Here is a 20935-nt window from a genome sequence, read left to right as displayed (position 1 = left end):
AAACTGGATTTCTTATTTGCGAGGAAATGCGTTCGTGGTATATCTGTCTCTTGATAGTGTGAACAGATTATGAAGAGTATATCACACCCGTTTGCTCTTCTACATATCATTGGTCATTCAGATCTGATATGCAGTGATGTAATATCCCCCCCAAATTACATAAACTGGTTATTGTTTTATCATTGAGTATTACTCAGGTATAAATAGCATAGTTATAGAATTTCATAAATTGCTCAAGTGTACGACTTAACCCTTACACATTTCAGGAAATTGTTCACCAACATTTATATTAATTGTCAACAATGACCTACATAGCTAGCATGTTGAGTGGCTTTGGGCCACTTCCAGGTAAGCTGCACCAGGCAACGCCATTAACCAGAGAGGGTTGTTTAAGACTCATTAAGCAATGCCAGCCAGTGCCCAGTTCAGAACGCGAGTCAGCATTGGCCCAAAGTTTCACAGTCTCTTCTTTGGCACATGTCATCAAGATTTGACCTGTAGGACTCCACTTCATATTCGTGATTGATTCCTGAAAAACATGCATATTCATTTCTTTGAAGTCTTGTAGATTGTAAATTTACCGTAATTATATTTAAGGCTTAATAAGAATTTTTATACCTTGTGAGCATCAATGACCACAATAGCTCCCTGTTCTAAGGGCTCTTTGGATCCAATCAGTAGCTTGCCATCTGCGTAGCCCACTGCAAAAGCCTTGTCTTCTCTGTACCAGGCTATGTTCATCACTGCCACTGCGGAAAAAGAAAAAAAAAAACAATCAAAAAAAACCAAATCAAAACATCAACTGTCAACATGTACACTATGTCCCACCCACAAAAATGTCGTGGTTTTGTCATTCATAACGCTGTCAAAACCATTATTAACACATTGGCAATAACAATTATGACAGATTTGCCATACCATCTTTCCTGTAGCAGTGCTCCAGTTCGGTGCGGTGCATACTGCAGGAATCCAATACTTCAATGAGGCCCAGCGATCCATCCATTCGACCCACCAGAAGCATGTCAGTGGGTTCTCCAGACCACAAAGATTCCGCTTCATCTTCAGGCCAAGCCACTGCTGAAACCCAATGGGGCTGCACATCCAAAAGGCCTTTACCACCTTCAGGAAACGAAGTAAGGGACTAATCAAAAAACACATCTTTAGCTTGTCCCGTAAAGTGTTGCCTCAATGAGTCACTGGCATGTGTTCTTTAGCACAGCTCGTGAACAGGTATGATTTTGCCACCGACAGTCATAAATATCATATCTTCAATATATGCGTTAATGGCTGACAAAACGGAGAACACTAATTACTCTTCAAACACTGTACAATGTAATAAACAACAATCGTCAATGGCTTGAATATAGAAAAATAGCAGTAATCTCTTACGAATTTTCATGTGCAGTAAGAGGCATTTATATAACACTATATGCGTCCATTTTATGTACCGTTTGTCCTCATTTGTCCCTGTGCTGATCAACCTGACAAGTGTGAGCCACCACGGCTGTCTGATGTGTGCTGCCCATGTAAATAAATAAAAGGAAAGACTTTGATTTATGTCTCTCTGATGTTTCAGCACTCGGACGCAACCATGTGCGCGCTACTAGAGTGGTGACAAATCAAAATGCATTTTCCGGTTAAATTATTTGAAAAGGTTATCAGCAGTCATACACCAAGAGGACAAATACAGCAAGTGTGTATGTGGCCAGATGATGTGTCATGAATTAAACTGACGACAGACTAAATGGTGCCAGCGCCTGTAAAATCTTGGAAAGTCTCACTTTTCCTGGATACAGTTGCTCCTATCAAAACTAAGACAACTTTTAAACTGACCTAAAACACCACGGAGGTGCACTAACAGAGATAATGGCTTTGAAATTCAAATGGAGGAAAGCAGAGAGTACAACTGGAGAACTAAACTCTAAATTCACTTTTACCTGTAAAGAGACAAAATATGAGACTGTTTAAACAGAATGGGGCATGGGGGAGCAGAGGGAAAAAGTATTTTCAACATCATTTTCTTTTTTTGCCAATAAGCACTGTTACAAAAAAAAAACACAAATTACCCTGTTTTGTGCTATGTTGTGGACTATCCTCTTTTGTAATTGGCCAATTAAAAATAATGCAGACTGAAAGTTTGTGTTGGGAGGATGGTAATTATATTCATTCATTCATCTTCTCTCTTAATGCAAGCAGTGGGTGTTTATAGTTATATACTGCGCCGTTTATAGATTGTGGGAAAAAAACGACGTTGAATGGTTTATAAGCAAGTACAACAAACATTTTTAGCTCCATTACACATTTTATTACAAAAATTAGAACTACTAATTAATTCTAATTTCAAAAATAACAGACTGACAAATTTAGGAATAGGTTGAATGCTTACCGTTAACTTGCCAGATGTTGACCATTTTCTCCATGGCAGATGCAAGATATTTTCCAGTCACACTCCAAGCCAGCGGAGACAGGCAAAAATCACTGGGTGATCCCAAACATGTCCGGCCCTCCACTGAAGACCCATCACTGATAGGAAAACAGATTAAAACCCCCCCCCAAAATATTTCAGACAAATAGAGATACATTTATAATCGTGAAGACTGAAACAAGAATATAGAAGTGTAAAGTATTGTTTCAGACTTTTGGGCTTCAGGAATGATTAAACATTCAACTGATAAAGCATTTGACGAGTTGGACCCTAGAAAGAGTGCTTTGGGTTGATAGAATACAAAGAGGACTAACAAATTTCATGATACCTTCATTGGTTTGCCTGTTTATTTTTATTTTTTGTATAATTTGGGTAAGTAAATGAAGATTCTAGTTATTGCAACATTTTTTGCAAAACAAAAATCTGCAGGATTTCTTGTTCAGGGGTTGAGCATGTCAAGGTTTCTTGATTTGTTGTCTCACTCCTTATTGAAGATGCAGGTCTGCTGGAGGGTATACTGGCTTTTGGTAACATTCCACACCCTGACTGTGCCATCATTGCCACTAGTTGCCAACAAGCCTTTCTTTTTGCACCAACAGCATGTGAGGACCTAAGACAAAAGAAACATGCATTGGAAAGTCAAATGCAGTCGTTCTTAACCAGCAAATGAGCATTCTTAGGACAACTCACCCGACTCTGATGAGCTTCCAACTTGATAAAAGAGCACTTTCGCAAGTCCCCTGCCATATCGGCAAAGGTCTGTGGCCTGCTCTGATTGTCACGGTCATGGGCAGCTAGTGTGCGTACCAGCTGCTGGGCGGCCCATTGTCGATGTTGTGAAGAAAGCCTGGAGGACAGGCAACAAGCTGCCAGAGCATTGGCCAGCTCCAGAGGGCCTACAGCGGAGGGATTATGGGAAGGATGGGCATACAAATGCGCAATTAGACCTGCTTGACATGGAAAACAAGATGACAAGGATTGCCCATGAGTCAGAGAATGTACAAAACAAAAGACACAGATTGACACAAAAACGGTGACATGATAAATGTGAACTAAAAAGGTGGGACGCTCACATAAATAATCAAGGTGAGTCATATCTGATGAATTCAAAATGACATCTACGTTTTACAACATTCTAGATGATAACATGTAAAATCGACACATCAGATTAACCACAAAAACTTTGGACAGCACACAATGACTGCTACATTCTTTTTTTGGGGCTGGGGGGGCTGCCTCACATTTAAACGCATCAAGACAATTCAATAAATACTTTGTGATAGAAACTGCGTAGTGCAACTAGTAGCAAATGTCAATGTTTCAGTAACTCTCACTATCAACTCTTACCGTATTTTCCACACTAAAAGGCGCACTGGATTATGAGGCGCACCTTCAATGAATGGCCTATTTTGTAATTTTTTTCATATAATGGACGCACCGCATTATAAGACGCAATCTACAATGCATTCACTAGATGGAGCTACGCTCAAGGAAATGCCAACAGAACACTAGACTACACCCTGATTTATATAGCGACGATCAGATGTCGGTAAAACTTATTTAATAAACAGCGACACAGTTCACTTAACCAACAGCAAGTTATATCGTTGACTCGTTAAGGTTGAACTCTCTTGCCGCTGCTCTCTTTCCGTGTTCAACTGAGAAACCGATCGCCTTACGTTTGAACTCTGCGTTGTAAGCATGTCTCTAGCAAGGAGTCATTTTCGGGTTGACATATTACCGTAACGAGTGTATGGTACACAAGGCGCATCGGATTTTAAGGCGTGCTGTGAGCTTTTAAGAAAATGGAAGGCTTTTAGGTGTACCTTTTAGTGTGGAAAATACGGTACATGTCTTCTATACAAAGACAACACACCTCTTTTCTCCATGTCAGCCTTGTCATAAGCAGGCCTGAGTTTTGCCACTTTATCTGCCAGGAGAGCTACCAGAGCCTGCGTCACTACAAAGTTGGGAGAGGTAATAAGCTTGTTCTCCTCTGCCACACCGCGTAGGAAGCTGGGTAGGAATTTCCTTTGGACCGGATCGTCCACAGTTGTCAGATTCATGCCTGTGGCTGCGGAGATCAGATTCTGTAAATGAAAGATCCAAGTCTCAATGATGACAGGAAATCCAATTTTAAGTCTCAATGATGACAGGAAATCCAATTTTACAGCAAATTGCAGCAACCAGGATGGACATTTCTGCATATCATACACCACATGGCATAATTGCCTTAGTCATATTTCAAAGTTTTTGGAAAACAAGAAAAAACTATGTGGAGAAAACACAATGTTATCATGTTTAAAAGTTTCATTTTGTTACATCCTTGATTGACCTCGAACGCATGTGTTTATAGAGCTTGTACACAATGGAGCATAGAGAATCACTCGTCAGTTTGAGGTGAATGGAGCCAAGGCGCTTGTTAACTGATAAGCCAGGAAGAAAGATTCAACTTTGGGCGGAAAGGGAGGACAGAATGCGCTCCAGCATAATAAGATGTCCTTGAGCAACGTTACAGATGTATCAGTTCATGGGAAGATATTGGTGCTTGTACCGGGAAGTGTCTTGGCCCCCAGGTGTCCACTGGGAGGCGCAGCATGTAAATGGAGGGGCGAGTGTTTTTCTGATATGTCACTTGTAATTTGCATATACTGTCAATAAAGGCCAGCAGGAGATGTGAGGGTTCGGGTTTTTGGTTTTGAGAAGCGAGCACGAGTTAGTGCGGCTTCAAAGAACTGTACCTCCTGCCTGGCAGTCAAAGACAATCTGTTCCTGGGTCGAGTCTCTGTTCATTGTCCCAGTGAGCATCTCGGACAGTATTTCTTATTGATTTTTAACAAAAAACACTCAACCAGTTGTGTGAACACATAAACAAAAGGAAAAAGACCCTTCCTTCATTAATTACCTAACATAAAATTGACTTAGAATGCTCCAGTTGGGCATTTTTTTTCTCCAACAAATACATGCGAACATAACCTAACCAAAGGTGTTTTCCTCTCCTAAATTCAACCAAAATGTGTAATTTGTTAACTTACAGAAATTCAACCAAAATGTGTAATTTGTCAACATTAACCAAGTTTTTTTTTTCATGTTTCAAACTTAAATCGTTTTTCTTTTGACACAGAGAGATATTTGATGGGTTGAATGATTGGCACTTACATAATTCATCAAGAAAAATTGCATCATAAAACGGTTTCATTGGTTGTATTAAAGCAAGCTTGCAAAAGCAAATTGTGCCGTTAAATAGCATCAGGGGAATGAAAAAGAATGTCATGATGTGACAGGCTACTCAGGGGGTTGCTAACTAACTTAATGCCAAAATGTAAAAATAACATACCTGTCAACTTTTCGGAGCGCCAACCTGTATAAACTACTAAAAAAATCCTTATAAAGAGCAAAAAATCCTTATAACATACCAAAGCATTTTATATGTCAAAATAACGGCAGAAAAAACCCCACAAAATTTTCAACGATATTTATTGTAGATCTCCATAATACAATGTCTGGTTAATGTCTAATCATCATTCTACTTAGTGGCATTACTGTGTTCAGAGTTGTATTCCTGCGTTACTTTTGGTGGAAAAAAACCCCGGAAATTTTCAGAATCCGTATGATTTGTGCGATACGGCCATATACGTAAGATTCACCACAAAATCCGTATGAACTATGGCTAAACCGTATGAGTTGACAGGTATGAAATAAGTTTCCAAAAACACAATACTTTAGTGCCAAAGCATATAATTTTTTTTTGTTGTTGTTGTTGTTGTTTTTTAAATAAATAAATACTGAATAAATGGCTTTGTGCACTTCCTCAGTCAGTCTGGAGGCTGTGTGAATGATTTCAGTATGATAAATCACCTCTAGATGGTAGAAGTGGCTTTGATCATGTCTTGATCTACACAGTGTGTGAGCGGGTGTGGGTGTGGTACGGCGGGCGGCAATCCTACATCGCGAGGTGATGTATGGAAGCAGTGTGGTGGTGAGAACGTGGACAAATACCGGCAGCTAACTCTACAACAGAGCTTTTTCAAATGTAAGAAAAAAAAAGATGACGAAGTTCCATCGTTATCCTTGACCAACCTGCGCACATATGCATACTAACACACACACCACACACACACAAAGTTCAACGATGAAAACGTCATCCATAGGTCATGCATCAGTGCAGTGTTTTTCTCCCAATAAACTGTGATTTTACAATCAAAGTAACCTTTTTGTGTTGTTTATGTCGTTATTTAGCAGGAAAGCATTGTTTAGATACTTGAGGTATCCCAAATGCAAAAAAAAGAAAAAAAAAGAAGAAAAATAGCATCAGAGTGAAAGTTCTGCTTAAAATGCTCTTTTTCTCAAGACTTTTCTGGGCAATGAGTATTTTCAAGAAACTTACCAATATTCAACTGCCGTTTACTAAAGAATAGTAAAAGGTAGAAATGTACTTTTTCACCTGATCAAAGACGAGGGTTAAAGCTTTCTTTTGGTAGGTTCAATGTGTACATAGCTACAGAACTCAATTTTCTGTAGGCCTTCAAAAATCGGTTGAAATTGGTTGGCGCCGTTCTCCCAATTTAAGAAAAACGGCTGGCATTCAATAAGTTAATTGTAAATGACATCATAAGCAATATTTGCTTTTCAGTTTTGTCAAGCATTTTACATTTGGCTACCATAAAGTACCTGTGTGCAGAGCTGCACCAGTAGTTTAGCAGCATTGGGGTTGTTCGAGGCCAAGCATCCCACTGCTGTGCTGAGATACGCTAGACAGGAAATGGGCTTGCTGGCCTTAGCACCTCCACGTGTCCTTTCAGCATGGCCAGAGCCTGCCGTAGGACCGGTAGAAAGTCCGGCCCGTCCTGCTGCCGCCAGGCACATGAACCTGACCAGAGTCCTGATATCTGTTAAACCAAGGGATTCCAGGCCAGCTGCAAGGCTGCAGCTTGAACCGCTTGGTTGGATGGAAGTTGTGATGGTATGAGAGGTAGAGAGGTAGAGTACAAGACAAAATATGCATAATTACACAAATGTATTGTACATCATTATTATTATTATATTTTGAGAAAACTATGGCGTACACGTCTTATTTTGTTATACTGTTTGCGTTTGCTAAATAGGGGGCTTCTGTCAACGTGTGTGGGTGAAAACTACCTGACAGAGAGCAGAGAGAGTGCTCTCATCACCATGGTCCTGGCTAGCAGAACCTGGGCTGCAGAAGTCACCCTTCTCAGAGCCATCACTCGGTCATGGGGGTTCTGCAAGGCGGCTGCCTGTTCCCCAAGTGTTACCCTGCCTGAAGAACTCTTATCCACTGATATTTGACAACCTGCAAACAAATGCACCGAATGTTAACTGTGCTTAGAGCACAGATTGATGGCCTAGCTTGTTTTTGTGTTTGAGCCCTGTCTGTATGTCAATCTACAGTATATTTACAGTATTTATATGATTTTCACACAGAAACAGAAGAAATTTCATATATAAAAATTCAACACATTTACTATTTTGTTTTCCCACAAATCCGACACTTATGGTCAGCTTTCACGAGTATGTGTTATTTTTACAAATTACTGGCTAATCTTAAGAGTTGAAAATGGCTTTCTGGCTTTTAAAATGCAATGTTAATATCCCAACAAACATGTTTTTTTTTCCTCCTGAAAAGTGATTGTTTTGAAGGCATGAGGATTTTAACTAATGCAAACTATTTGCAATTGTTTTGTAAAGTTCAGCTTTGCAGTCATTACTAGAGTTGTCACAGTTCCAATGTTTTGACACTGGTAATACAGTCTACCGTAATTTACGGACTATAGAGCACACCCACTACCTTTTTAAGGGAAAAACCATTTTGTACACACACAAGCCGCACCTGTCTATAAGCCGTGGGTGCCCACATTGTAACATTAGATTTTTGCAAAGAAAGACGGTGCACAGAAAGAGGTTTCAGCGTTTAATAACATACCTTTACTCTTCTTTCCAAATAATGCCTGAAAGCTACACTCACGCGGCTGGTTAAAAAAAAAACCAACAACAACCCCCCCCCCCCCCCCAAAAAAAAACAACAACAACAAGGCACCGTTCCCTGTTGAGTAATGCTTTGTTTAAAAATGAAGAAAATCCTTGCTCGCCTTAACACTCTGTCAACCATTCCTTCATTAGGCTTTCTACCATCAGCGCTTTCATGTCAACTTTCACGACAATGTCTATGGGGAGGTTTTCTTTTGGCACATGAAACCCGGTGAACAATACTATGACTGTCGTGGTGAATGCTGCCTTGTTTAATAAATGGAGCACTGTCAGGAGCATTGGATATGGGAAATTTCATGAGACTTGGACCACGAAGAGGTGAGACGAACGCTGAGCTGTGCTTATTCAGACCTGACGTATCTGCAATCGAAATCATAACTCGGCTGATATTCATTCATTCAAACCCTTTGACGTCTAAAAGCATCAATTAACGCATAGTCCCCGCCTCCCCATGACATCTCAAGGCGTCAATCACGTTTTTTCATGTGGGAGGGGGCAAGAGAATCTGATGCAACTTCTCACTGAAGGAGCAGGCTTGACTGCAATGTTAAATAGTAAAGAAATGGCCATCAGATGGCAGTGGTGCAAAAGTCCACCATTGTTCCATTTGCACTTTCGTTCATAGTTCAATAGTTTTGTTATGTGCAAATAAATTATTTTGCTATAAAACATTTTTTGTAATGTTGTTTTGTAGGAGGAACACATTATTGAGGTATTTGAATTGTCACAGAAGCAAAAAATAGTGTCAAACTTGAAATGATGCTTGAAATGCATGCTTTTACAAAAAGCTAATTTTCTCTGGATTTCTGAAGAAAATCGTCCTTTTCCATAAAACTTTTCTAATGCTGATTGCCAACAATCGGAGAAAGATAGAAACAAACTTCTGCTGAAAGAAGAGTCTCACCTTTCTTCTGACACGTCGCATGTTTATATAGCCGTAGAACAGAAAATTCTGTGGGCCTTGCAAATCAGTCAAAATTCAGTAAAATGTGAGGGACTGAGGAGGTTGTTCCAATGAAAAAAGGTGGTATTCAATGAGTTAAGAGTAAAATATCGTCGTTTGGGAGTTTGAACGGTGTCGAATGGTGAGTCATGTGAACAACCGTGAAGCAGGGGAGATTAGTTGTTTTGCGTGTGTTTCAGGCATGTACAACATGCCGGAAAGTGCTCACAAGCCACGACTGTTGTCTATTTCTGTGTACTTTTCTCTATGTTAGTCCCATTCGACATATGTCAGTCTTTTATTTTATTACTGCTATACATTTTCTATGTTCAGTCAGGAATAAAGTCTTCATAAAAATAATTTTGTGTTCGGTCAAGTCTGTCACAGACCCAGCCACACGGCTCTCGGATTGCAGTCCAGCTCAAAACACAGGTGAAGTGCGCCCGCTCGTGGCCGGTTGTTTTCTCTGTGACACATGATAGCATCTCACTGTTACCTTTTCTTCTCGAACGCGCCCTGGCGGCCGTTGGAAAAATCTTTAATCAGGCCTATCATTAAATAAGCCGCAGGGTTGAAAGCGTGTGACAAAAGTAGCGGCTTATAGTCCGGAAATGACGGTACCTGCACAAAATACCTTGATACCGGTAATGACAGACTTATTTTAAAGACGCAGTTCCAGAACTGCAGTTATGAGAGAATACACTCACCAATTTGCAGCAATGTCTCTTCCATACTGTTGGTGGCAGTTACCATAGCTGCAGAGGCCCCTAAAGGGTCACTATCAGGGAACTGCACAGCCTCTGGGACAGTCCTGCGTTCACTCAGACCCAATGGACCTGCCAAAAGCTCAAATTCCTCTTCTCCAGTTAGCTTCTCATCTTCATCAACATCCATCATGTCCCAGTCTTCTGGGATGTCACAAACAAACAAACAAACAAACAAACAAACAATGTGAACTCAATGAACTATGTAAAACACACTTGGCCTGATCCACTAAGTGGGCAAAACATACACAATACATGAGCAGTTAATCTTGCACGTTCTGGGAGGAGTATATGTGCATAAATTGATTTAGCATGCATCACTAATTTTTCAAACCTTAGAAGAACTGATTATTTTGCGTTTTTAAATACCGCATCTGAAAAACAGATGCAAACAAGTGCGCAAAGCGGCACCACCATAGCAAAGACAAAATGAGAGCCAGCAAAAACTTTTCTGCTCATCTTAAAAAAAAAAGTTTTCAAATCTCTGAAACAAAATTTAGCAGGATGTATCATTTTTTGATCAGCAATGTAACTTTGGGGCTTTTGCATGACCCAAGGGAGGATGCTTGGACTTGGGGCCATGGAATCAAGAGTCATCCCATGCCACTGTGACAAAACTCTAAAGTTAGCTTTTCAGCATGAGTCATTTGAGCACACGGTGACAATGGTGCTGTGCCGCAGCAGTTTTCTGGGTAGGGAGTCCCAAGTTTCAGTGCGTGCAATCTGTTTGAAAGAGTTTAGCAACAGATTGCAGTCTTAGGAGATCATGCGCAAAACGTGCAATCTGTTGCATATAATTTATCAGCCACTATTTGGATTTTTACAAAATCATACCCTCATATTTTTATAGTATTTTGTGTTCAAGGATATTTTACCTTCATAGACACTGTCTTGCTTTCCCAGAAGGTCAGGGGCCTGACCCTTATATCTGAAATAACAAAATCGTAAAATATATTTTATCGAATAAAAATAAAAACATTAAATGCCATTTATAAGCAATACATGTAAAATAAAGGTTCTAATTCAATCCTTCTCAAATAGTGGAGCGGGCGGGACCTTTGGTTGATTTAGTCTTCAATTACCCAGAAATAGGCAAGCGGTTGCTCTCATCCACACTCAAAGAGGCCCTCAATTAATTTCTGAACGTAAAAATGTTTACTGTTGCTGAGCAGACAAAATATCAGTGTTAACCACAGGATGACAGACAGCGCTCATCAGCGCCTCCAACCTAAGGTGGCTATTCTGAAGAGTGTGTCATGGCCACCACATCAATCTTAAAAGTATATAACAGTGATTTATTTTTTACCATAGCGTTGACAGTTTGTTTAAAGTGCATAAGGCTTTCGTAAATTGGTGTCCTACAAACTCCTATTCAAGACTTAATCGTGTTTCAAACAGCTATGATGGCTTGATTGGAAAAGTGGCCATTATAATGGTCTCTATTTATAGAGATGGATGCATCCAAGGACCAAATTTACTGTCCTATACTGGCACTGTTCACACAGGTGAGTGAGCCAGCCCATTCATTTGAAAACATGTAGTAGTTTAGCATTAAAATCTTTTAATACGTTGATTTTTGGGAAAATATGCACAAAATGTGTTCTTGCACTTGATGATGGTTTGCGGTTCTGCATTTTTGTGTCATCTTTAATGGGAATGTTCATGTAAGAGAGGCCTTTGCCTCGGGGGGTGTTAGATTAATCACATTGTGTGGTTATTTTGAAAATGTACATTGGCTCAGTAACAAGCAAACATGCACATATTTTGTCTTTATTAAAAATGACATTTTTGTCATACATCTGGTTATGAAGTGTGCGGTTCCCCATTAGCGCTGATGAAAAATTGTGGGCCATGCCATCATTTAAGTTGCCCATCCCTGAATTGACCAATCATATGCTTTTTGGAATCTGGGATGGAACCTAGGTATGTGGGGAAAACTCATGCAGGAACAGGTAAAATACACAAATCGCACAAAAAGGCCAGAGCTAAATTGGGAACATAAAACCTCAGACTGTGAGCCACCCACACAGATGTTTAAAACGCATAGATTTGTGCCTACCTTTCCACAATTGGAACTTTTGCCTTGCTTTTGATGGCTAAATATTTCTCTCTACAGGCACCACAAAGAAGGTAGTAGGGGTTTCCACTGCCACACTCCCCTCCGAACCAGCCATCAACATAGGAGCCATTGCTACGGTAGCCTTGCCGGTTGGCACTGCGACCGCAACCAGGGTGACTTTTCTTCATATGTTGATTGAAGTTGGCTACATTTGCTTCGCACAGTTCGCACACCACCATTTCATCGCGGTCATCTGTCTCACATACATGCTGTGATGTGTGGCAATGTGTCACCAAAAGAAACACATTGACATCCATTAAACAAACATATTTACAAAACATAGAACACTGTAAAATATTGAGTGGTGCATTCATGGAATGGTTATGTCAGAGACATTAGTTAATGACAGTTCGTGGCAGTGTAGCGTTGGGGTTAATGTTCGTGATTCATCTTCCCAAGCAACAGACAACATTCCATTGGACTACATTTTTCTTAATTAAGGTCATGCCAATGAAGTCTATGCAATGTCGTAAAAAGGTGCATCTTGAAAAAAAATATTGCTGAATAATATAGAGAATTCAGCGTGCTCATGTGACTAAATTGTGAGTGAGAGGTAATGCAGGGCAACTAGGACCTGACTCGTGACGGCAGCCCTCTCTGTTCATAGCATAAAGTCACACACACCCATGTTGGCCAATCCAGTACCTCCGGGATCCACATTCCCAGAATGTCAGTGTCACTGGCAAGTTCCTGGCCAAACATGACCTCCATCGTCTCGTCATCCAGGTCCATCTCGAGCTCCTCGTCCAGAAGGTTGAAGTCATAAAGGGCACCGGGGTCTTGTTGTGGCATTTGGGATGGCACCTCCCTGCGTGACTGGCTGTGTTGGGCTTGCACCGACCGGTACAATCCAGCTGACAGAGTGGCGAAAATTAAAGTGGGGTCAGGAAGCGGAATATTAATTTAAGATTTGATTTTTACAAACTTTTAAGAGGTCTCACTCTCACCAGCACGGGCAAACAGTCTGCGTGCAGCCAGGTCAAAGTGATGCTTCCTTGAAACAGCAGAACGTCCTCTCAGGGGAACACCACTAGAGGCTGATGCATTATCCTGCTCTTGTCCCTCTGGACTAGTGTGCACAAACAAACTTATTGAAACACTGATTTAATCAATTGCTCAATTTTCTCAGAGGTCGGGGTGGAAAACTCTTAGACTACCACAAAATTCGGGTCAGTGTACATCCAATCCGAACACACAACAGACTACGCATCAGTTGTACCTCTCGCTAAAGCCCTCCTCCATTTCGGAAACATCAGCTATGTCTCCAGGTGAAGAAACATAGGAGTTTCTGTCCTGAGATTTGCCTCCAGCAGATGCTGTTGCACCTGGACACTGTGTGTCAGAAACATCAACTCCACTGCCTCTTGTGTGAGGCTCATCATGCCCGTCGTCTGTACCAGGATGTTCTATCATCCACATTGCTAGCACTGTGATGTTCTGGGCATCTGCTTCTCCTCTTGCTCCTGGAAATATAGACATGTCAACATTTCACATCATCATCTAATTTTGATTCTTAAAATCATGGTTACTCTGTTGTTCTTTGAGAATGAATATGATTCTACAATGAAATGCAAGAACGACCATTTTAGTAGAAACCGACCAGTTGCCTCCAACGCTTTGGTGATTTGGCGCAAGGAGAAGCCCATCTCCAGCAAGGGTACAGCAATTGCAGGAGGAGGTGGAGATGTTGACAGCCTGCTGCTGGGGTCTGATAGTGCTGAAAGAAAATAAAAACACCCATGATTAGTGAGTAAAATTAAATATCAAGAAAATCAATAGAGCTGTCAGTCAATTAATCAATCATGTCAGTATGGCATACTTACAGGTACCAGACCTGTTTTGCGGTCTGCTAGGCTGTGAGTCAGGGGAAGTCAGACTCTGCCTGCGGCCGACGTCATCGGAAGGTGATGTTGGCAAAGATGACACTGGAGGTGTTTGTGCTCGTCGAGTTGGAACCAAAGTGGTTGTTGGGTAGCTGGAAAACATTTGTCTATGCCAAGAGAAAATCACTTCAAATTCAGAAATGACATTTGAAACATCCCTCAATCCACCATCCATATAGCCAAGCATTACAAAAATAAGAATAATAAGACTTTATTGTTCATTGTTTTTTGGGTCGGTCATTAATTGTGCTTCAAGGAATCACATACGCCATAAAATAATAAACCATCTTGTTTGAGCAAAGACAAACTACGACGTATCTTGTTTCTGTATATATGCTTGGGAAGGGAAGCATATTAATGGTCGAAATGTTTCTGCCTCTGATACCATAGATGCTGCTATGCTCCCTTTCAGCATCATACCTTTAGGATTTTTCACAGGTGAACTATTACTCAATTTAAGAAAAACCCACAATAGTCACTGGAATAACTTAATAAATTTAGCTCGTAAAGATAAGACATTTGGTAAATTTTTCTGCTCCAACAGAATCGGAAATAAAAATATATACTGTATATATATTTTTTAAAGTCACAAAAGGACAATTTAGAGTGTTCAATCAAGCTGCCATGCATGTTTTTGGAATGTGAGAGGAAACGGGAGTATCTGAAGAAAACCCACGCAGGCACGGGGAGAACATGCAAACTCCACAATGGAAGGCCGTAACGGGAATCGAACCCTGCACCCTCTGCACTGTGAGGTCAACGCGCCAGTCGACCACCGGGCCGCCCGCATACAAGCCCCAAAAGCCCTTAAGAGCCCTTCAAGGACTGCTCCTTGAAATCATATTATGATAAGACTTGAGAAATGACTAACGTGCACAGCATATGACCTAACCTGAGAAGGCTGAGGGGCATGACCCCTGGAGACTCTGAGGCAGGGACAGTTTCAGTGTCCGTGACAGGTGTGGTTGCAGTGGTGGTGTCCTCCAGAGAGGAGCTCATGAAGGAGGTGGTACTAGAGGCAGAGGGGCTGGTGGTGACTGGTGTCTGGACCAGCTGTTCACCCTCTACACCCTCACCTTCAGTCTCTGGCTCAATTCGCACACCTAAAACACAAATGAGGAAATATTCCTGTTATTTTGAGTATTGGTATTGGCACAACAATGAGGTTGGAACAACGTTATGCTGACTGAGATAGCAGAAAATTTTGCAAATTTTCATAAACCACAAACCAAAAATTAAAGATATATTGTATGCTTGTTTAGGTTTTTTTCCCCTCATGCATTTTATATGACAACAGCATTAAAACCTGACTATCAGAAGCAGAGTCTTCAATGTATAAAGTCAAAAAAACTTTTTCATTTTCTCACCAGGTTTAGCCTTTGCCCCACTGGGTTCCTCCAGCAGTCCATTGACCACAAGCTTATAGATCATTGCCTGTGCCCTCTCCAGGTCTGACAGCCCGAGAGCACGCTTAATGGGGGAACGCAAGACTGCCCGCTTCACCATATGGCGCATGAGAAATTGAAGAGCAGCCCGCATCTCCACCTCTTCTTGGCATATTGGAGATGTTGCAGTTGTGCTTGCACTGGTATTGGTATTAACATCTGCATTGTGCCCACTGGATTCTGGTAACACCTTAAGGGAGATAACCGTTTTCAATTTTATCACTGTAGTCAGGGAGAAAAATCCACATTTCTAATGAATCCTAGAGATGCCTGAAGGCAAACTATTGAATTACCTTTCAGGCAAAATTTCTAACACAATTAAGCTTACCAGATGACAGTGGTTTCACAGATCTAATCTGTACATTAATCAAAATCTGACTTTGAAAAACCAACTATGAATAAATTGATGTAAAGTGTGAATACCTTTGGAATGAGCAGAAGCTCAGCATACTTGCTGCAGCTGAGCAGGACACTGAGGGTCTTCATGGCTCCCAGGTAGAGATAAGAAAGCTGAACCGCATGGATCTCCGACTGGGTAGCAGTAAAAGAGGGATACGGCTCATGGCTACGAGAACCATGCTCGTGTCCTTTCTTCCTGTTCCCCTCAACAGGAGCATGAAAAGGTGTGTCATTTCCACCTACTCCAGCACCACCAGCAGAGGAAATGTCACTCTCTGACTTGGGTGCCACATGTGCCTTGACCTCATCTAGACTATGAGAAACACGTAGGTCACAGGTAGTTGTGTTTGGAACTGCTCCAGATCCAATGCAAACGTCCCTTAGTTCATTGTAGTTGGCCACTTCATTGTCTGCCTTGTCTTCATTGCTGGTCGGCTCATGTCCTGTAGAGTGTGCGTTGCGATGCCTCCTTTCGTGGCGCCGTGCACTGAACTTAGCAGCTGTTTCCTCATGGATGCTGGTAAGGTACGTGAGATCCAAAAGGAGCGAGGCTGTGAGGCCACGGAAACGTGTGACGTCGAAGGGTAGAGGCTCACAGGGTTCCAGGTTGTACAACGGTGTGTCACTAGGCGACCAGAAAGTTGGGAAGCTTTAATGATTTGAGTCGAGAATTAAAAAAAGACAAGGGAAAGAAAAGCAAAGTGAGGGAAAAGGGCAAGAGAGAAACTTGAGAAGGAAATGGGAAAAAAATGTATGGATTTGGCACCAAGTGTGTCACGAGACATGCATGTAAAATAATAATAGATTAATAATGATGTGGAAGGGTAGAAAGTGGAAGTGTCTCACAGAGAGGACTATGAATAGAAGCAGCTACTGAGGATTGAACAGAAAAAATACATATATACATTTAAAAAAATTACGTGGTGTTAACTTGTCACTACTATTGTGTAATTAAAATTATTTAAACCTTTAAAAATACAAATATTTAAGGAAACATGGCATATATTTGTCAAGATACTCCTAGATTGAAAACATTAAGGATGGGCATTTGAGGAAAAAAAATGATCAAATGATTTCTCAAATAAGTAGAATAAGTCAAATATACTTTACACTGACCAGCCACATTATAACTTGCAGAATCAACATATTCCAATATAACAGTGCACCTTCCCAATGAGTTGCACAAGTACACTAAAACAGAATTAAAGCCCAGACAATTAAATGTTGTCAGACGCTGTCTTGTAACAGCTACCCAATCTGAAAGTTATAAAGTTGTGAGAATGCAGTGGTCTGGCAAATCTGATTACAGTATACTGTATTCCCCAAATTCCAGTAGACATTATAAGTTTCATACAACACATATACAGTACAGTGGTACGTCTACTTACTAAATTAATTGGTTCTGGAAGAAATTTCTTAACTAGAAAATTTTGTAAGTAGAGACACGTTTTCCATGTAAATGCCCTAATCCGTTCCAAGCCCCGCAAAATTCTGACATAAATGTTTTATGAAGCATAAAAATGCATCAAAATATGTAACAAATACATGTTGCAATTAGATTATTGCACAACAAATGAGAGTTGTGCAAAATGTAAAAATAAAGAATAATAAAAATGATGGTCACTTAACTTTTAACTGCATCCTCATCGTTTTTAATCTCTTGTTGTTACCATGTTCTCTTTCAGAAGTGGTTTTTGTGTGGCATTTTGTAAAGAACTGATCCAAGGACGTTTGCTTTTGTCAGTTTTTAACAATTCTTTGAAAATGTCCAAGGAAAACATCAGCATAGTGAGCAATTCCCCGACGGGTGAACACTTTTTCTGGGCGATTCACATTTACGTAAAACTATCGGAACGCTTCATGGCTCGAGGGGCAAATGACGAGAACGCTGCATAGACACATGTCTATCTATCTACACGCATAGACACATCAAGTAGAGGTCCCTCTTAGCCAGTGGCGTGCGGTGAGGTTCATGGTTGGTTAGGCACTAACTCCTTTAGTGTCACATTTACAAATATATAAAGCAAAAAGGGTAGCTTATTCAATTGGCTAAACATTATATTTGCGACATGCAGTTGTACGGCAAGCAGCACGAGCCAGTTGTATGTATCTACCCAGTCTGTGATGATTGCGCAATGCAATGCGCATTCAGAGGTGAGGCTCTGCCTCACCTGCCTCCCCTGACCGCACGTCCCTGCTCTTAGCCAATGGGATGCCAGGAGGGTGCTTGGTAATAGCCAATGGCAGAGCAGCTATAAGTATGTTGCGTTCATGAAACTTGGAGCTGCAAGTAGCAGCCCATACTGTATTTTTACCTTTCATATCTTGAAATTTCTTTCCTAACAAGAGGCAATATTTTCCTGTTGAGGCATTTTGTATGAAGAGACGTTCGTAAGTCGAGGTACCACTGTACTTTATATCAAGTACTGCAGTGTATGTATAAATCCTTCTAATTTGAAATGACCTTGCAATAAACTTTGTTCTCTTAGTGTATGGGGCACTATCGTTATCATGTCAACTTGCTGCTGAGAGTCATGCAGGGTTTGTGTGACCAAATACGCAAAGGCGATAGGGGTGAATGCAGAGGTTGGCAAGGGGGTTATGGCAGGCCACACAACACAAACTGCTACCAAATAAATTGCATTTCATGACTCACTTGATCCTGCCCATCCTTAATACAGAAATGACAAATTACTGTAATGTGTGTCAGCCCCAAAGTAAATAAATAAATAAACAAATAAACAAACAAACAAACATACCTGATGGTGATCTCAGCCTCATCCCACTGTACCTTGGCTGAGGTACTGCCTTCTTTCACCACTCCAAGCAAAGTTGCATGGCGTCCTGTCTGTTTGTGAACACATCGTCCACCAACACGGAGACCCGCATCTGCACCGCCGATTATGGCCAAGACTGGCCATACCTCAGTGCAGAGTGTCGTTAGAAGGTGCTCCGAAAGCTCCGCTAAGCCATGTTGTCGTCCGTGGCGCCCCCTTTCTTCCTCAGTCCGAATAGGCGTTTCTTGACTTTCTCGCTGGGTGTCATGCTCCTCACGGCCCTGCACTGAGCGACTCTTTTTCAGCCTCTGGCCACCACTGCTCGTCGATGCACTTGCTGTATCTCTGAAGCAAGGCTTGATTTTTTGAAGACGTTCAATCATGGTTTTGTTTATACGATGCGTCCAATCATTAGTGCGGTGTAAGATTCGGATTAATTGTGTAGTGGCCTCAGCCAGGACAGTGGCCATCGGGCTACAAACTGGGTCTCCGGGCAAAAGGTCTCGAGGTGTACCCCGCATCTGCATGTCACAGATCTTAACCTAGAAGGATTTAAATTATTAGACAGTGTAAGACCATAAAATATACACTTGCATATGTACCACAACAACTACAAACAGTATATTAATACAATACAGACGGGCATGAGATTATTGTATTCGCATTCTCATTGTAGACATGAGAGGCACACACACGTTACCCTGATAAGAAACAATCCTAAACCTCAATCTCCCACCGACAATTCCAAACTATTATGGCCATGGAAAGAAAAATTGAATTGAATTATCGGGTATATAATAATTTAGCACTCAGTGACATACAGTACATCATATTTCTCTGATGTAGAATACTATCTAGTGTGTACTTATCTCCTACCTTTTCCCCTGGGTTACTGCTATAGAACATCACGCAGGGGAAGAGTTCTGTGGCATCCACATCCTCAAAGGCTAACTTGGGGTCCTGTGGAATCACATACTAGCAGTTAGGGAGAAATACCCAATTATTTCTTGCATTCCTTGTGTGTTTGCATGAGTTTGTTAGTTAATTGCATAGTTTTCAGAATAATTCAGTAAGCCTCCACCCCCAAAGTGCCCTTAAAAAGCAGTTCTATCTCTGTACTCATGTAGAATACAGTCCCCTGATTTGAAATCTTCTGTATAAAAGGTGCCCTCACTAGTCTAAACACAGTATTCTGATGAATATAGTGTTTGTGAAATATGAATTAAGCAAAAAAATGCATTTTTTAATCCATCTCAGGGGACAGCATTTTTGCCTAGTGGAATATATAGAGAGGAAATGAACCTTACGGACTGTTATGGACGCAAAGTTCAAAAACCAGCATCTGTGATGGTATTGGACTGTGTTAGTGCCAATGGCTTGGGTAACTTACACATCTGTATGGGCACCATTAATGCTGAAAGGTACATACAAGGTTTTGGAGAAACATACGCTGCCATCCACACGTCTTTTTCATGGAGGCCCCTTCTTATTTTAGCAAGACAATTTCAAACCACATTCTACACTTGTTACAAGAGCGTGGATTCGTAGTAAAAGAGTGCGGGCACTAGGCTGGCCTGCCTGCAGTCCACACCCGTCTCCCACTGAAAATGTGTGGAGCATTATGAAGCGTAAAATATGACAACAGAGACCCCAAACTGTTGAACAGCTGAAGCTGTACATCAAGCAAGAATGGGAAAGAATTCTACCTACAAAGTTTCAATCCTCAGTTTCCAAACCTTTATCGATAGTTGACAAGGTGATGTAACAAAGTGGTTAACATAACCCTTTTAAAAAAATTTAAGTGAATGATTATTTGCCAAAAACAATTAAGTTGATCAGTTTGAACATTAAATATCTTGTCTTCATAGTGTATTCAATTACAGTAAATATTGATGGAAAATGATTTGCAAATCATTGTATTCTGTTTTCATTTACAGTACATTCTACACACAGTCCCAACTTGATTGGAATTGGGTTTGTATATTCAGGATGTGATATTATTTACCCATCACCTCCATTTCTGCATTGTGTTATCAGTGGCAAAGGTAATAGTTGGGAATGTGTGTGGTATCTTGTGATATCAGTGTCAAGATGCTGAGGAGATTTATAAGAAAAAAAAAGCAATAATGCCAGAGCGGCACCGCACAGGTGCGTGGAGGCAGCCATCTCGT

General features: G+C 40.9%; 1 protein-coding gene across 2 annotated transcripts in view; it reads right to left on the bottom strand.

Moving 5' to 3' along the window:
* The window catches only part of herc1 (HECT and RLD domain containing E3 ubiquitin protein ligase family member 1), an 84546-nt gene that overhangs the window by 16696 nt on the left and 46915 nt on the right, over positions 1 to 20935 (bottom strand). Inside the window, exons 36-57 of one of the 2 annotated variants that reach the window (XM_086106272.1) lie at positions 19641 to 19724; positions 18747 to 19306; positions 16012 to 16612; positions 15511 to 15778; positions 15036 to 15246; positions 14084 to 14250; positions 13861 to 13977; positions 13480 to 13723; positions 13208 to 13329; positions 12885 to 13114; positions 12201 to 12469; positions 11017 to 11069; positions 10085 to 10285; positions 7565 to 7739; positions 7097 to 7364; positions 4302 to 4515; positions 3116 to 3372; positions 2908 to 3035; positions 2387 to 2523; positions 919 to 1119; positions 619 to 749; positions 312 to 529 (exon numbers count right to left, since the gene is read on the bottom strand). In XM_086106272.1, the coding sequence (XP_085962398.1) occupies positions 312 to 529; positions 619 to 749; positions 919 to 1119; positions 2387 to 2523; positions 2908 to 3035; positions 3116 to 3372; positions 4302 to 4515; positions 7097 to 7364; positions 7565 to 7739; positions 10085 to 10285; positions 11017 to 11069; positions 12201 to 12469; positions 12885 to 13114; positions 13208 to 13329; positions 13480 to 13723; positions 13861 to 13977; positions 14084 to 14250; positions 15036 to 15246; positions 15511 to 15778; positions 16012 to 16612; positions 18747 to 19306; positions 19641 to 19724 (4856 nt within the window). The remainder of the gene's footprint in view (positions 1 to 311; positions 530 to 618; positions 750 to 918; positions 1120 to 2386; positions 2524 to 2907; positions 3036 to 3115; positions 3373 to 4301; positions 4516 to 7096; positions 7365 to 7564; positions 7740 to 10084; positions 10286 to 11016; positions 11070 to 12200; positions 12470 to 12884; positions 13115 to 13207; positions 13330 to 13479; positions 13724 to 13860; positions 13978 to 14083; positions 14251 to 15035; positions 15247 to 15510; positions 15779 to 16011; positions 16613 to 18746; positions 19307 to 19640; positions 19725 to 20935) is intronic. The other variant, XM_086106273.1, reaches the window with a different exon arrangement.

This window comes from Hippocampus guttulatus, chromosome 3 (genome assembly GCF_054856545.1).
Source record: "Hippocampus guttulatus isolate MCC_2025c chromosome 3, RoL_Hgut_1.0, whole genome shotgun sequence".
Lineage (NCBI taxonomy): Eukaryota > Metazoa > Chordata > Actinopteri > Syngnathiformes > Syngnathidae > Hippocampus > Hippocampus guttulatus.
Note: the sequence above shows the minus strand (reverse complement) of the source record. Positions and strands in the feature narration are given on the sequence as shown.